Source organism: Lathyrus oleraceus, chromosome 5 (assembly GCF_024323335.1).
Source record: "Lathyrus oleraceus cultivar Zhongwan6 chromosome 5, CAAS_Psat_ZW6_1.0, whole genome shotgun sequence".
Taxonomy (NCBI): Eukaryota; Viridiplantae; Streptophyta; class Magnoliopsida; order Fabales; family Fabaceae; genus Lathyrus; species Lathyrus oleraceus.
Window position 1 is genome coordinate 128,678,551 of NC_066583.1, and position 17,294 is coordinate 128,695,844.

Sequence of the window (17,294 nt, forward strand, 5' to 3'; positions counted from 1 at the left end):
CTTAATTTCCGATGGGTAAGATCGAAAGTCGTCCAACGTCCTTTTAAACTTAATTGTTTTTAACTATTTCAAAAACAGCGAAAGAACTTTGTTTAGTTCATTAGGAGTTTTTAACTTAAGAAGAAAAGTGATTTTAAGACTATTTTCGGACGCGTTTATAGGTTTAGAGTCTGGTTCGTGAGAACCTCTTTTGGTTAAGAAATCCAGATTAAAGTACTTTTCAACTTAGTCAAGATACTATATTTCTTAAAAATAGGTTTACTACTCTAACGCAATGCACGCATTTTTATAAGTGACAATAAGAGGGTTTGATTAGGGATTACAACTCGGTTCTGAATACGCGAAAGCGACAATTCCTGTTAAATTGGTTCTTTTCAAAGTAGGAAACACTGCCCATAAGTAGTTCTATTAGCAAGTACTTGGATTATTAATTGATTATGTGAATTACATTCGAACTTGTCTTTATTAATTGAACTTTATTCAACACTTTACTTTTCATTGCACACTCTAAAAATCCCTATTTTGATTACCTTAGATAAATACCATAACAATAGATAACGATAGATTGACACTTGATCTTTGTGGATTCGACAATCTTTTATATTACTTTGACGCGTTCGTATATTTGCGAAAAGCAACGCATCAAGTTTTTGGCGCCGTTGCCGGGGATCAATTTCGTCGAATTTCGCACCCTGTGGTTATATCGTTTAGACTTAGGTTATTACCCGCCGGTCAATGCGAAGAACTCGCAGCACCGGAAGCTTAGTATACCCTCTGGAGGAACCTGAACGTTACGCTCGCGCACGTTTATTTTTCCATAGCAGGTCTCGCTACCGAGAACCCAAACCAACATTTAAAAATCTTTCTCCAATTAGCAGACACTTTTAAAACCAATGGAGCTTCTCCTGAGGCAATCCGTTTAAGATTATTCCCTTTTTCCCTCAGAGATAAAGCCCTATCATGGTTAGATTCCCTTCCACCCAATTCCATTACGACTTGGGATAACCTTAGAAGAGTATTCATTGCTAGATACTTTCCCCCAAGTAAAACCGCCGTTCTTCGAAACCATATAACTAGATTTACCCAGAACCAAGGAGAATCGCTGTTCGAAGCTTGGGAGAGATATAAAGAGCTGTTAAGAGCATGTCCACATCATGGTTTAGAAAATTGGTTAATCATTCAGACCTTCTATAATGGACTTCACTATAACACTAATGTGATCATCGACGCTGCCGCATGCGGTGCACTGATGAATAAACCTTATCCTGAAGCTAGTGCCCTCATCGAAGATATGGCTTAAAACCATCAATAATGGGGAGTCGAACGAGCGACAGTTGAGAAGAAGCAAGCCCAAGGAGGAGTACATGAACTAAGCTCTATAGACATGATGCAAGCTAAAATGGACGCATTAGCCCTCAAGGTCGAGCATATATGCATAAACCCGAATACTGCAGCCGCAGTTTCGTCGGATTGTGTGATATGTGGAACCAAGGGACACCAATCTGCAGAATGCAGTCTATTAAATGAAACCCACTATGAGCAAGTGAACTACACCCAAGGGAACCCATATTCGAATACCTATAACCCTGGATGGAGGAATCACCCAAACTTCTCCTATAAGAGCAATAACCCTATCCCAAATAATGCACCTCCGAGACAAACAGGTTACCAAGCTCCAATATCAAATCAACCTATGCAACCTGTACCACCAAAGCCGCGCCTTGAGAAAATTATGGAAAATTTTATCACTGCTCAAACCCAACAAAACAAAGAGTTCATGAACCAGAACATTCATGTTAATGAACTGATTACCCAGTTAGGAACCAAGGTTGACCAAATAGTTACTCATACCAAGATGCTTGAAACCTAGATCTCTCAGGTAGCTTTAAACCAAGCCCCCCAAACCACGCCTGGAGGACAGTTCCCTGGACAACCTCAACAAAATCCGAGAGGGCAAGCCAATGCCATTACCCTACGAAGTGGGAACACTTATGTTGAGCCACCAAACCCAAGATTGAGTGAATCCAAAACTTCTAAGGAATATACCGAACCCACAGACGAAGTAAAGGAACCAGAGGAATCTGAAAAACAGGAAGGTCAAGAAAAAGGAGAAGCGCCTAACGACAAAACTTACGTACCACCCCCACTATATAAACCACCTATACCATATCCGCAAAGACTCAAACAAACACAGATCAATAACCAGTATCAGAAATTTATTAAAGTTATAGAAAAACTTCACGTAGAAATCCCTTTCACAGAAGCCATCACCCAAATACCTTCTTATGCAAAGTTTCTCAAAGACATCCTTACCAACAAACGTAGACTCGACGATCCGAAACCCTTGGAATACAATTCTATTTCCGAGAATAAGTTAGCCAAAAAGGATAAAGATCCTGGAAATTTCTCCATTCCTTGTCTTTTGGGTAGTCATGTCATCGAAAAAGCTTTTCTAGGCTTAGGAGCTAGTGTGAGCTTAATGCCTTTAGCAGTTTGTGAGAGGTTAAACTTAGGAGAACTACAGCCTACTAAGATGTCACTTCAGTTAGCCGATAGATCTATTAAGTATCCAATAGGCATTTTAGAAGATGTCCATGTTAGGATAGGTCAGTTATTTATCCTTACTAATTTCGTTGTCATGGACATAAAAGAGGATAATGATATACCAATCCTTCTAGGTAGACCATTCTTATCAACTGTAGGAGCCATAATAGATGTTAAGAGAGGAAAGTTGACCTTTGAGGTAGGTGACGAGAAAATAGAATTTATACTTTCGAAATTTCTTATGGCACCTGTGATGGGAGACGCGTGTTATGCTTTAGATATCATTGATGAATGCGTTAGGGAGTTAGAACAAGAAGAAATCATAAAAACAATTAAGTTGCCATCAACTCTCATACAGGAAGATGATGACTTTAGAAAACCCTACATCGATGATAACCTTTACGAATGTTTATCCCTTACCTCAGATCCTATGCCATGACCTAAGAAACCAACCTTAGAACTTAAGGAGCTGCCTAAGAATTTGAGATATGAGTTCCTCGATGAAGAGATGAATCGTCCAGTTATAGTCAGTGCTACGTTGAGCCAAGAGGAAACAAACCAACTTTTAGATGTTTTTACGAAGATATCCCTCAGCCTTAGGATATAATATCTCTGACCTGAAAGGTATAAGCCCATCTGTATGCATGCATCGGATTTGCTCGAAGAAGATTCAAAACCCTCTAGAGAACATCAGAGAAGAATAAACCCTATAATGAGTGATGTTGTTAAAAAAGAAGTTCTTAAGTTACTTGAGGCAGGTATGATCTATCAGATCTCGGATAGTAAGTGGGTGAGCCCTGTGCATGTAGTACCTAAAAAGGGAGGCATCACAGTCGTGCAAAACGATAAAGGCGAACATGTAGCAAAACGGTTAGAAGGAGGATGGCGGATGTGTATAGATTATAGAAAATTAAATAAAGCAACCAGGAAGGATCATTTTCCTTTACCATTTATAGACCAGATGTTGGAGCGTCTAGCCAGACACTCTTACTTCTGCTATCTAGATGGATACTCTGGATTTTTCCAAATACCTATCCACCCCGAAGATCAAGAAAAAAAACTACCTTTACATGCCCTTATGGAACTTTTGCCTACAAACGAATTCCATTCGGCCTCTGTAACGCCCCAACCACTTTCCAACGCTGCATGACGTCAATCTTTGCAGATTACCTAGATGGTATCATGGAAGTGTTTATGGATGATTTCTCGGTTTGCGGATTTGATTTCCACAATTGTCTTGCTAACCTTGAGAATATCCTGGAGAGATGCGTGGAGGTGAACCTCGTGCTAAACTGGGAAAAGTGTCATTTCATGGTAACCGAAGGAATTGTTTTAGGACATATAGTTTCCGAAAAAGGTATAGAGGTAGATAGAGATAAGATAGAAGTTATAGAGAACCAAAACCACCCAAAACTATCAGAGAAGCCCGAAGTTTTCTTGGACATGCTGGATTCTACCGGCGTTTTACTAAGGACTTCTCCAAAATAACTAAACCTTTAATTGAACTTTTAATGAAAGATGCTGAATTCATTTTTGATGGAAAATGTAATGAAGCATTTAATCTTTTAAAGCAAGCATTAGTATCAGCACCCATTATGAAACCCCCTGATTGGTCAGAACCTTTTGAGATAATGTGCGACGCTAGTGATTATGTCTTTGGAGTCGTTCTAGGACAAAGGAAATATAAAAGATTACATGCAATTTATTATGCCAGTGGAACCCTAGACGCTGCCCAACTCAACTACGCAACAACTGAAAAGGAATTACTCGCGGTAGTTTTCGCTATAGATAAATTTAGGTCTTATCTAGTAGGAGCAAAAATTATAGTTTACACTGATCATGCTGCCATTCGTTACCTATTAAGTAAAAAAGATGCGAAGCCCAGGTTACTCCGATGGATTTTGTTACTACAAGAGTTTGATTTAGATATAAGAGATAAAAAGGCACTGAAAATGTAGTAGTTGATCACCTTTCTAGGCTAGAACACCTAAAACCAGACTCAGTACCCATAAACGATGATTTTGCCTATGATAGACTGATAGCTAGACTAGAAACCATTGAAGATGATAGCCTAGGCCCTCATGAGCACTTCCAAAATTCCTTAGCAGTAAGTAACGTACCATGGTATACAGACTTTGTTAATTACTTAGCTGCTGATATCGTACCCCCTGATCTTGACTACCACCGCAAGAAGAAGTTCTTCAACGATGTGAGAAACTTTTATTGGGATGAACCGCTCCTTTTCAAAAGGGGTAAAGATGGCATTTTTCGCCGTTGCGTTCCAGAAGAGGAGGTAATAAGTATAATTGAGCATTGTCACTCTGCACCCTATGGTGGACATGCGAGCACCTCTAAGACATACGCCAAGATTCTTCGAGCTGGCATATTCTGGCCTACCATGTGGCGTGATGTCCATGCTTGCGTTGTCAAATGTGATAGATGCCAACGCACTGGAAACATTTCAAGGCGTGACGAAATGCCTCTAAGAAACATTCAGGAAGTAGAACTCTTCGACGTTTGGGGTATAGATTTCATGGGATCTTTCCCACCATCCTTAGGAAACAAGTATAACTTAGTAGCTGTAGACTATGTGTCTAAGTGGATTGAAGCTATAGCTGCACCTACAAACGACATTAGGGTGGTGATCAAGCTATTTAAAAACTATATATTCCCTAGATTTGGAACACCCCGTTTAGTCATAAGCGATGGAGGATCACACTTCATATCGAGAATATTTGATAAACTTTTAAGAAAATATGGAGTTAGGCATAGAGTAGCAACACCATACCACCCACAAACTAGTGGCCAAGTAGAAGTATCCAATAGGGAGATAAAACAAATCCTAGAAAAATCTGTTTTAATCTCTAGGAGAGACTGGTCTCAGAAGCTTCAAGAAGCATTATGGGCCTACCGAACCGCTTTCAGAACCCCTATAGGAACAACTCCCTACCAAATAGTTTATGGAAAATCCTGTCACTTACCTTTCGAGTTAGAGCATAAGGCCTATTGGGCCATTAAAACTTTGAATTTAGACTACCTGACCGCTGGTGAAAAGCGTATCCTTGACATTTACAAACGAGAAGAACTCAGGCAATCTGCCTACGAGAATGCCAAAATCTATAAAGAGAAAACAAAAGCCTGGCACGACAAAAGAATAGTTAAGAAAGATTTCAATATAGGCGACCCTGTTCTCTTGTTCAACTCTAGGTTACGACTTTTCCCTGGGAAGCTGCGCTCGAGATGGACTGGCCCTTTCAAAGTATCCAAGATTCTGAGATTCGGAGCCGTAGAAATCAAGAACGAAACTTGTAGTCCATTCATTGTAAATGGACAAAGACTGAAGCTCTACGAAGGAGGAGACATTCCAACGGACTACTCAAGCCACACCCTGATTGATCCACCGATTCCTACTACTACAGGTGTATAAATTCCGATCGTCAAGCTAATGACGTTAAACAAGCGTTGCTTGGGAGGCAACCCATGGTTTCTTACCTTGTTTTACTTTTTTGCATTTACTTTATTTTTAATTTTTAATTTTTATCATATTTTCACCGAGACTAAATATTTGAAATGTTTGTATTTTCAGGATCCCTTCACTAACTTTTACAGGATGCAGGACTCCGACGATATGCACGTAGCCTATAGAGATGATGCTCAGAGAGAGCGCTACATAGCTCTTTACCAGCTCCCTATGGTGCCCACACGCTATCCAGATCAGCACTGCATGGAAGCCCTGGGTATTGAGCCGAGTATCTGATTTCTGAGCCACCAGCTCCATTGGGACGAGTTCGCTGACGACCTGAGCAACACCTACAGGAACTTGACATTGGAGTTCCTTAGTTCATTCGATTATGACCCTTACTCTGGACCGGATGGGTATGCTGCTTTCATACTTTTTGAGATTGATACTCCTTCAACCAAAAGGAGTTCGGTGACATATTAGGCTTCCAGACTACCCCTGACGCTATCCCTGAGACACCGATGGGATGCTTTATGGGTAAGGAAGTGGAAAAGTTCTGGAGTGATATATCCGGTGGAGGGAGTCAGGATCCTTCTACGCAGTTGTCCCAGGCTATACATAACCCTGCTTTTAGATACTTCCAGATGATACTGGCTCACTCCTTCCTGGGAAGACCAGATGCTGAGACGTTACTGAGTGAGGAGGAGATCTTCCTATTATTTTGTGCATCCCAGTCTCGCCCAGTGGCATGTGGGAACTTTCTGTTATGTGGCCTCAACGGTGTTTCCAGATCGTCTGAAGGAGTCATTCATGTAGGAGGGATCATCACACAGATCACCATCGCCTTAGGTCTATCTCGCAAGCTGTTACATCTCCGGACCTACTGAGGGTACACTACCATGGATATCGACTTTTTCTTGACCAGAGGGTTGATGAGGAGATCCTCCTTCAACCCAAGGCAGTTCAGATTACTGGTCAATAGCAAGGCGATTCATTATTTTACACTGCCTGATCCTATGATGACTAGTGTTCATGACCCAGCTAATTGGAGTTATGCCTTGGAGGGTCAGGGAGAGACTATCGAGGAGCCCAGATCCCCACTTATTGCTGAGTATACCCCTACACCGCCTTCACCTAGGATCATTGTATTCTCTAACAATTTATCATTGCAGACCCCAGACATCCGCATCCAGATTGCAGAGTGTCGTCGAGAGATTGCCGGGCTTAGGCAGGAGGTGGATGACCTCACCTTACATATGGGAGTATCCGATCTCACACACGTTACCGAGGCTGACTGTTTATACCAGGAGATCGCCGAGCTTCGCCAGGAGATAGCCATGCTTCGCGGATCTACTCAGGCAGACGAACCCCCTACTATTTGATTTTACCATCTCAGTTTATTTTGTCTCATTTATGCTTATATTTTTCGCATTTACCTAACTTATTTTATATCATTGCATTTGGGATATTTTTTAACTATGCCAGCACATTGATATTTCCACATCTATATATATATATATATATATATATATATATATATATATATATATATGTTTTATATTTGTTTATTATATTTACATCATTATTATAGTTTAATTATACTAATTATTTATTTATTTATTAGTCTAATGTTTTAAATTTTATTTTTATAAAATTATGTAAGCCTTATGTCAATAGGAAATTACAATGCAAACGCTATCCAGACCCCCCAACCGAAAAGAGAACGAGAAGCCCAAGCCAAATGACCAAAATCCGGCCCAGCCGAATTTAGCCTTGTGGCGCCCACCATAGACCTTGTGGCGCCCGCCGACGTCTGTATAAGCTCGGGGCAGACTCCCATTTTTCACCATTTTCATACCTTCAAACCTTCAAAACCCATTTTTCCACCTTGCAAAAACGCCCTTGAACCCCACAAAAGCTTCCACATTTCTCATCTTCACACCATACAAATCATTGTCCCTACTTCCATTTTCATTTTCATCCGTCAAATCTCATAAAAATCCCACCTTTATACAAACTCATCTTCATCTTCTTCATCACATTCCAAGAGCTGAAAAATGGAGTTCAACGGATTCATTCTTCGAGAAGGGAAACCGGGAGATCGACAGAGAAAAATTATCGAAAGGTTGCAAAATCGGGAAATCCTCCCGACAAGGTATGTGGATGAAAATTGTCTTTACACTTTGGCTATCTACCATAGCATTTTTTATTTATTAGATAATTTAGGCTTGCATAATATCTTTTCTAACAAAGAATCTACCTTTGAGCGATTGACAATCGAATTTTTAAGTTCTTTAATTTATATTGTCAATCCTAACACTGCTAGCACAATTGGTACTGTCCGATTTAGAATGTTTGTTGTTGAGTATGAATTCAGTACCGACGAACTAGCAGGCATGTTAGGTATTCCTCATGGGGACGGTGCTATTTGTGAGGCCCCTATGGATTCAGATTGGTCGGTCGAGGTATTTTCCTTCTGGCAGAGATTGTCAAACACTTCCATAAATTCTTTTGAAGGAATTCTTGCCTCGACCATCCATAACCAGGCCATCAGAGTTTTTAGATATCTGTTGGCATGTACTATTTTTGGCCGGGAGAATCCAAACAAGGTCAATGCTCGAGAGCTTCTATTTTTGCAAGGAAGCCTCACAAATAGAAGAATTAATTCGGTCCCGTTCATGCTCGCTCATATGGCTTTAACTCTAAATAAAGCGGGACCGATTATTTTCGGAGGACTTATTACGTCTATTGCTTGGGCGCTTAACCTGAACAATGAGATAGCTACCCTAGATCCCTTACCTCCTCGCACAATCAACCTAAAATTTCTGAGAGATATGAAATTGTGCCGATTGAGGAGAGAAGGAGGTTATGTGCTTATGGTTCATGGTATAGCTATCCCATCTGTTGTCTTACCGTGCACTAGACGTATTGATGTACGTAATGAAAGGAATTGGACCTATGTTTTAGATGCTCCACCTGTTTTGGGTCCTCTTCCTCCTAATGTTCCTGATGAGGAGGGACACGACACTGATGAAGAATATGATCGGAGAGAGTGATCTCCAGTACCTCATGTGTCCCTCCATCACCCTTCACCACCACACACCGTACCATCTTCTTCTTTTGCAGGTTCTGCTCCTGGCTTCTATATTACAGAGGAGATGTGGCGTGACCACATGGCTACACTACGCCAAATAAGGGAAAAGAGGGCGCTTATTTTGGTCTATAACAGCGCTTTTAAGCGCCCTCTAAAGTGGCGCTGGCATAGGTAAAGACAACGCTTTATTTTCCTGGAGAAAGCGCTGTCTAAAGTGGCCCTTTAAGGGCCACATTATAGTGCGCTTTCAGAAAAAAGTGCCCTCTGGAGTGGTCCATAAAGGGCCACCTTAGAGGGCGCTTTCTGGACAAATCGCCCTCTAAAGTTGTCAATGTAAAGTGTTTAGAGGGCGCTTCCTACAGAAAGCGCCCTCTAAAGTGTTAGTTATTTTAAAAAAATTTGTTTGAAAAACAGTGAGTATTTAATTGGGAACCTGTTCGCATGCTGCAAAAGTGTAAAATTCATATTGATTTCATCCTTTAATCCAATGTTATACACCATTAATCCATTGATGTATACAACATGAATCCATTTATATACAACATTAATCCTCCATATATACAACATTAATATATGATTCTTTGATCAACAATATACAACAACATATTCATGATTTAGTAAAAGTACAACAACAATATACAACATATATACAACAACAACATACAACAACAACATTCCATACATATATGTACAACAATATACAACCTGGCTATATGATTCTTTGATCAATAATGAATTGACACAATTCATCCTTCATTTCATCCAAATGAGCTCTTGAGTAAGATTTGTATTCGTCAAAGTACTACAATTAAGAGAATAAAACATATTCATGATTTAGTAACAAATTAGATGAAATATCCGATAATATTAAAATAAACCCTAAGTTATTATTCCATACCATTTTTGGGATGTCTATACGATTCAACGCAATGATATCTCTCATAAATCTCAATACAAAAAATCCGCAATCGACCGAATTGTTTTGCTGAGGACACTACACAGAAAAACAAACAATATATATATAGTTAATTTCTTACAAACACTATTATAAGCAAAAAACAAACACTATTATAAGCAAAAATAAGATACTTAATATATACTTGAACTCTGACCCAGGTAATGTCCTTCCTATTACGATAATTCTTTTTCGATCTAAATTTTAGTATTGCCCTAACAAAATAAAAACGTATATTGAGATCAATCTGACAGACATAATTAAATATACAAATACACACGAATATTTAGGGGAATTTCACTTACGCGTTAACCGTCTTCTTCATACTCGGATATTTACTCCAATCACCCGATAACGAATCGAGATAATACACCATTAGTCTCGAAAGATCCATAGCAACCAACACCCAGTGACCACTGTAAAATAAAACAAAAATTTAGATGCATGAAAATTTTCTACGTAAAAGATATACATAGATTAGAATGAAATTATTAGAAAGAAAATCTAACCCGTTGCCAGAATTAAACGGTAAAAAATACAAACTGGGTGTAGTATTATCGCCGGCCGCCATGAATCTATCGACTAGTTCATTCTTTACGGATGTTGGATTTTTCGTTATAAATATTGTGTTGATACGGGAAGCAGCAATAAAATTGAATCGGTTACACAATTCAGTTCCCCGCATCAATGTGTCATACATATACCTTAAATAGAAACATAATAAATATTAGACTACTCATTGAAATGTGTAAATAAATTGTTCAACTAAGTAAATAATAGATTGATCGGAGTACCATATGTATGTATGAATGACAGCGATGCCCAATTCTTCGTGTTCAAAAAGTTGTTGCATGTCCTCCTTTGCAATTATTTCGGAATGAGCAATTCCGAAAACACCTTCATCAAAATCTACACTACGGATGGCGCCGTGCATAATATCGGACTCTTCCACCATTTTCTCAAGACGCATCATAATTTGAGATTTTGTCCCGGACGTCGTTGGAATATCCTTACCAGCTTTTTTCAACTTTCGACCGGGAACCTAAAAATTCATATAAATTAAATCATGACTTTTTGTGATGCAACATAATCGTTGCGTATATAATTCAATGGGTATATATATTTGTACCTCTTTTTGAGATGCAACCGACTCGATGCGTCTTGAAATCCCTTTACCAGCTTTATGTGTGGGTCTTGTAGGAGTCTAACATTACCATGTAATAAGGATTGATTAAATATCATAATTGTAGCTGAATTGAAATGTGAATACTAAATATTCATAATCATTTAGAACATATATACCTCGGCATCTGGGAAAATTAGATCTGACGGCCATCCAACAAAGGATCCGACTGCATCTCGCATCAACGTTGTCTCTGAAACAACGTCAGGTAATGGTAGAAGCGCGTCGGTATCTAATACAAGGTCAACCGAAACTTTCATATATCCCACCGGGAGGGGATTATGGTGAAGTAATTCACCCGAAGTGTTGTGCACTTTTCCCTTGCCAACTATGCGATAAGTTGGTGACGATAGATACAACTGACAAGGTGTAATGCCCTAAACCAATAATAAATGTTATTGTTAACGTGTATATGTGTCAAGTAAAAAAGTGCTATTTTAATTTCATAATAATATATATAATTACCTCGGGAAATTTCGGTTGACAATTGATACTAGCTCGGTCACTAGTATCTTTTGCCTCGGAACCGCACCTTTCCTCTCTATACCTTACATTCTCCTTTTGCAGTTCGAGTACTTGTGCCCTTAACTCCGCCAAGGTCTCCATCACCTCTTTGTTGGTAGGATTTTTTGTTTTTGGTTTTTTATAAAATGACGACGGATTCACACCAAAACCCTTACCCCTCACACGACCGGAATACTCAGGAACATTTAGTACTCGACTAAGTACGCTCCTGCAATCCTGGACCTCGGTTGAAGGTAAGGTTTGGGATAAAGTCTCCTGAAATATTATTAGAGGAGATTAAAAATGAATTATATGTCTAACAAAATTTTCGATATAATTAAAGAAATAATGTTACATATACTTACACATTCGTCATAAACATTTTGAACCGCTTCAACGACAGCCCCATCCTTCCCAACCCGAGCAGCCTTCCACAATACGTGCTCCGGAAGAGATGTTGCGTCACTTTTCTCCTCGGCTAGCTACACATTGAATCAGATTATAAGATCATCAATTATAACATATTGTGACAATGTATAAGCTCATAGCATTTGAATATACTCACAATTCTTTGTTGTAACCGTGCATATCCCGTACGCCCTTTTTTGTACGGATACGCGGGTTTTGATGCCCTTTTCCGATTTTTGTCGCTTACTTCCTGGATAAAAAAGTTTAAGACATATTAGAACCAAGTAACTTAACAATTGTATAATACCATAATTAATAGACATTACATGGAATTTTTCGTTTCTTTGTTTGGCGACAAAGTTATCCCATTCTTCGGCTGAAATAATCTCCGCATACTTCATTGGCCGTTCTGCTTCAACAAATTTTCCTTCCTCATCCTTGAGAAATTTGTTGGACAAAAAGGATCGAAATCCTCGGAGTCTTTTTCCGGCCAATTGAATACAATATTTTTGCCGGCTTTCATCGATGTGAAAGGATCTCTAAAAAACATACACATGGAGTGTGTTATTATAAGTAATATTATAACAATATATGGTCAACAAATAGTCAAAAAAAAAACATATAACAATATATGGTAAGTACCTGTATCTCGGACCATATTTTTTCTTTGCCAACCTTCAATTCCGGACTTCTCCAATTATCACATGTAATCGGAATATGTTATCGAACAAGGGAACCAATGTAACTTGCCAACATTGAACCGTTAGGCTCAATTAGTTGGTCTTCAGCACTCCAATGTACTTCGAATTTTTCACCCTTATCTCTTGCACAAATGATTGACTTCATAACAGTCAATCCTCGTTTGATTTCGTTTTCAACATTGTTACGTGATCCACTCGCGTCATGGGTATCGTCTTGGTTAGCCATTTTATCTGTAATATAGAAATGATTCAATAAGACCCAAGTAAGACAATGACCATATTCGTGAAGCTACACAAAAAACACATTCATATACCTTCCATTTCTCTCATGTTACAACAATCTAAACTCTCTCTTTTTTTCATCATTATTGAATACAAACTCACACACACCTACTGCATACAAAAGACCAATGCAAACTTATGGTGTTTGGAACATGAACAAACTTGCATCCATAATCATCAAACTTCCAAGCACAAGCTCAAACACACTCCAAATGACATCAGTTTTCAATAAGAAATAAAAAACCTTACAACAAGGTGCTCATGAACACCATATAGTGCTCGTTTGCCCTAAACAACATTAATCAACATAATGCACAAAATGTAAAACTCAGTTTAGAAAATGCCCTAATCAAACACCTGAAAATACAAACTATTAAGAGAAATACCTTCAAGGTGACGGTAACGATGGAGAAGAAAGTGAACAGCGACGGTGGACGCAGATAACTCAGTGAACGTGAACGCAGCAGCAGAAAAAGGCGACGGCGACGACGACGGTGAGGGAGGGAGAACGAACGGAGGACGAGAGTAATCGCAGTAGAGAGAAAACCCAGTTACGTAAATGAAATAGCATATAGAGAGGGAAAATAAAGAGACATGCAGTATATATGTTATAATTTTAATGTTTAATAAAGGGGACCTTAGAGGGCGCTTGTGTAAAAAAAGTGCCCTCTAAAGGGGGCCTAAGAGGGCGCTTCTAAAAGCGCTCTCTAAGGCTTTCCAAAAGCGCCTTATAAACTGGAAATGTACATGGACTTAGAGAGCGCTTTTTTAAAAGCGCCCTCTAAGGGTACCCTTAGAGGGCGCTTTCATAAACGCGCCCTCTATTGGTGTCCCTCCATTTCCTCATTATTTTTTCGCTTCACTTTAGAGGGCACTTTGTTACAAAAGCGCCCTCTAAAGTGCCCTGTCTATTCCAGTTGTTCGCTCCTTATTTTTTCTCTTCACTTTAGAGTGCACTTCTTTAAGAAAGCGCCCTCTATGGTGCACTGTCTATTCCAGTTTTTGGCGTAGTGCTAGAGAGCAAAGGCGTGATGACCTACTCTCTACCATTCAGCAACAACTGGCGGATAACATGAGCTTCATGCAAGAATCACAGCGGAGGATAGATAGATCCTATGAGACTGTTGTACAGTCCCTGCTTACGATCACAAATGAGCAAGCCCGTCAGCAACACTACCACCGTCAACATACTACACTCATAGAAGCCATTCAGGGTTCCATTTTGGGTAACCTTCGAGAGGTGAGGACTGCTCAGACTGCCTTATAGGCCAGGATGGATCAGAGAGACCGTCGTCGTAGCCGATCCCGTCGTCCACCTCAGGATGGCGAAGGCACCAGTGGTCCGCAGTAGTATGTCAGGTGACTCTCCCTCTATCTTATTTCGAAACATTGGGGACAATGTTCGATTTAAGTGTGGGAGGAGACTTTATCGCTTTCTATTTTTCTTTGCTGTTTTTAGTTAGTTAGTTTATTTTTATTGTGTTTGTTTTGTTTACTTTATTTCATTTTGCTTCTAGTTTGAGTGTTTTAGATAATGCATGAGTCTGACGAGTCACCAGTATAGTGTATCTTTAGTACAGTCTAATCTCCCCATTCCTTTAGCCCTACCAAAAATTTTTTTTGCAAAAGAAAACGGTGTTATTATGAAAGTTTTTGGGTTTTTAAGACGGGTTTGAGTAAGGATGCGGTGACTTGGGAGAACTTTTTGAAACATTAGTATTGTTTTAGCACCATAGACTTCATGAATATAGGAATCACTCCCGAAACCCCATATACCATGGCCTTAATCATCATTTTAGTATAAGTCCTCAGTAGTTTATTCCAGCAGTCAGCTCCGGCCTACGCATCCTCTACGTAGGGGACCGATGAACATAAGTGAATGATCCAGTGAAATAAATAAAAGAAAGCAAAAAGGCAACTCAGGTATAGGTGACCCTCACAAAGTCATTTAAACCAAAAAGTTTGTAAACATTTGCTACAAAAGAAAAAGAAAAAGAAAAAGAAAAACTCACCCACTGTTAGTTGGTTCAGAGGTATCTGGCGCTGAACTCGGTAGGGCGGATTACGATCCGATCCCCCACAACTGCAGTTGGGTCAAATAAAAGGGTTTACACAGATTTATGTGCCAGGAACCCCAGGTCTAGATCATAATCACTAACAGGTCACTCTGCTATGAAGCATGTACGGATAACAGGCTTAATGTGATTGCGCCTGAATGAAAAGGACAAAAAAAATGAAGAGGCAGGCCTAGGTATTGTGGGATAATATGGGTTGGTTAATATAGGAATGGAGTTTATGTCAGTGTTTGCGGATAAGTGTCATCATGATACCCTTAGTTCACTCAGTTAGTACCTATCACTGCATCCCGACTTGAACTTAGAAATCTTTTAGCCCGAATCACTCATTGACACCAGTTTTTCTTCTATGAGCTCTTTAGTGTTTTGCTTGAGGACAAGCAAGGGTTTAAGTGTGGGAGAATTTGATGACACTGAAATTCACCATATTTTCGACTCCGATTTCGCATGCATTTTAGTGGTTTTATTGTTATTTTGTTATGTTATTACTATGTTTCTCTTTGTTTTAAGTTTTTCAGTCTAATCAGAGCCCCGATCGAGAAAAGGAGTGAAAACGAGCTAAAAAGACTAAAATTCAGCATTTTGCACTTGTGGCTCCCACTGTGGCTGGCGCCATGGGTCCAGCCATGACGTATCACAACTCAACTTCCCTCAACTACCACGTTCCCCACTACCTCCACTTGGGTGCCACACTTTGCTCTTGTGGCGGGCGCCACAAGAAGAAAAGTTTTCCCTCCTAATTTCAAACTGAAGGGCATCCTTGTCTTTTCCATTATTTTACTTGCCTATAAATAGAGACTCGAATTCATTTGTTTAATCATCCAAACTTAGAGCAGATGCAGACTTAGAGCAAACTTAGTTTCACTTAGGCATATATTCAGTATTTTAAAAGTGGTAATCGCTTCGCATTGAGGTGTTACCACAATTGTGTAATCAAGTCTGTAATCGAGTTTGGAGCACTTTGGAAGGAAGTTAATCCTGCCGCCATTTTCATTTCCGCTTCGCATTTTATTCAACCCTTCGATTGGAGCAGGTTTTTATTACTTTGCCTTTATCTATTTTATTTTCCCGCACTGTCTTTACTTTATTTATTTCTCGCACTCGCTTTACTTTATTTATTTCTCGCATTGTCTTTACTTTATTTATTTCTCGCACTTGCTTTACTTTATTTATTTCTCGCACTCGCTTTACTTTCATTTATTTTCCGCACTCACTTTACTTTATTTATTTCCCGCACTCGCACTGCTTTTATTTATTTCCCGCACTCGCACTACTTTTATTTACTTTCCGCACTCGCACTACTTTTATTTACTTTCCGCACTCGCACTACTTTTATTTAAATTAAAATGCACCTTTACTTTACCATGTCTAACTAAATCTATAAAGGTTAGAATGTAAGGATCGTAAGTGAACCGATAATCCGTACAATTGTTCGTAGAAACACTTAAGGGCTATTTTAACTTTCAACTTAAGTTTTCCCGCACTTAATTTTCGTTGGGTAAGATCGAAAGTCGTCCAACGTCCTTTTAAACTTAATTGTTTTTAACTATTTCAAAAATAACGAAAGCGCTTTGTTTAGTTCATTAGGAGTTTTTAACTTAAGAAGAAAAGTGATTTTAAGACTATTTTCGGACGCGTTTATAAGTTTAGAGTCTGGTTCGTGAGAACCTCTTTTGGTTAAGAAATCCAGGTTAAAATACTTTTCAACTTAGTCAAGATACTATATTTCTTAAAAATAGGTTTACTACTCTAACGCAATGCGCGCCTTTTTATAAGTGACAATAAGAGGGTTTGATTAGGGAGTACAACTCGGTTCTGAATACCCGAAAGCGACAGTTCCTGTTAAATTGGTTCTTTTCAAAGTAGGAAACACTGCCCATAAGTAGTTCTATTAGCAAGTACTTGGATTATTAATTGATTATGTGAATTACATTCGAACCTGTCTTTATTAATTGAACTTTATTCAACACTTTACTTTTCATTGCACACTCTAAAAACCCCTATTTTGATTACCTTAGATAAACACCATAACAATAGATAACGATAAATTGACACTTGGTCTCTGTGGATTCGACAATCTTTTATATT

General features: G+C 39.0%; 1 protein-coding gene and 1 non-coding gene across 2 annotated transcripts in view; both read right to left on the bottom strand.

Moving 5' to 3' along the window:
• The window catches only part of LOC127079200 (uncharacterized), a 28,965-nt gene extending 17,468 nt beyond the window's left edge, over positions 1-11,497 (bottom strand). Inside the window, exons 1-3 of the mRNA XM_051019617.1 lie at positions 11,356-11,497; positions 11,183-11,257; positions 10,871-11,095 (exon numbers count right to left, since the gene is read on the bottom strand). Coding sequence (XP_050875574.1) covers positions 10,871-11,095; positions 11,183-11,257; positions 11,356-11,496 — 441 coding nt within the window. The 5' untranslated portion in view covers position 11,497. The remainder of the gene's footprint in view (positions 1-10,870; positions 11,096-11,182; positions 11,258-11,355) is intronic.
• On the bottom strand, positions 1,055-1,161 carry LOC127088887 (small nucleolar RNA R71). Its single transcript, XR_007790697.1, has one exon. It is a non-coding gene; the product is annotated as a small nucleolar RNA R71 (small nucleolar RNA).
• Positions 11,498-17,294: the final 5,797 nt, after the last annotated feature.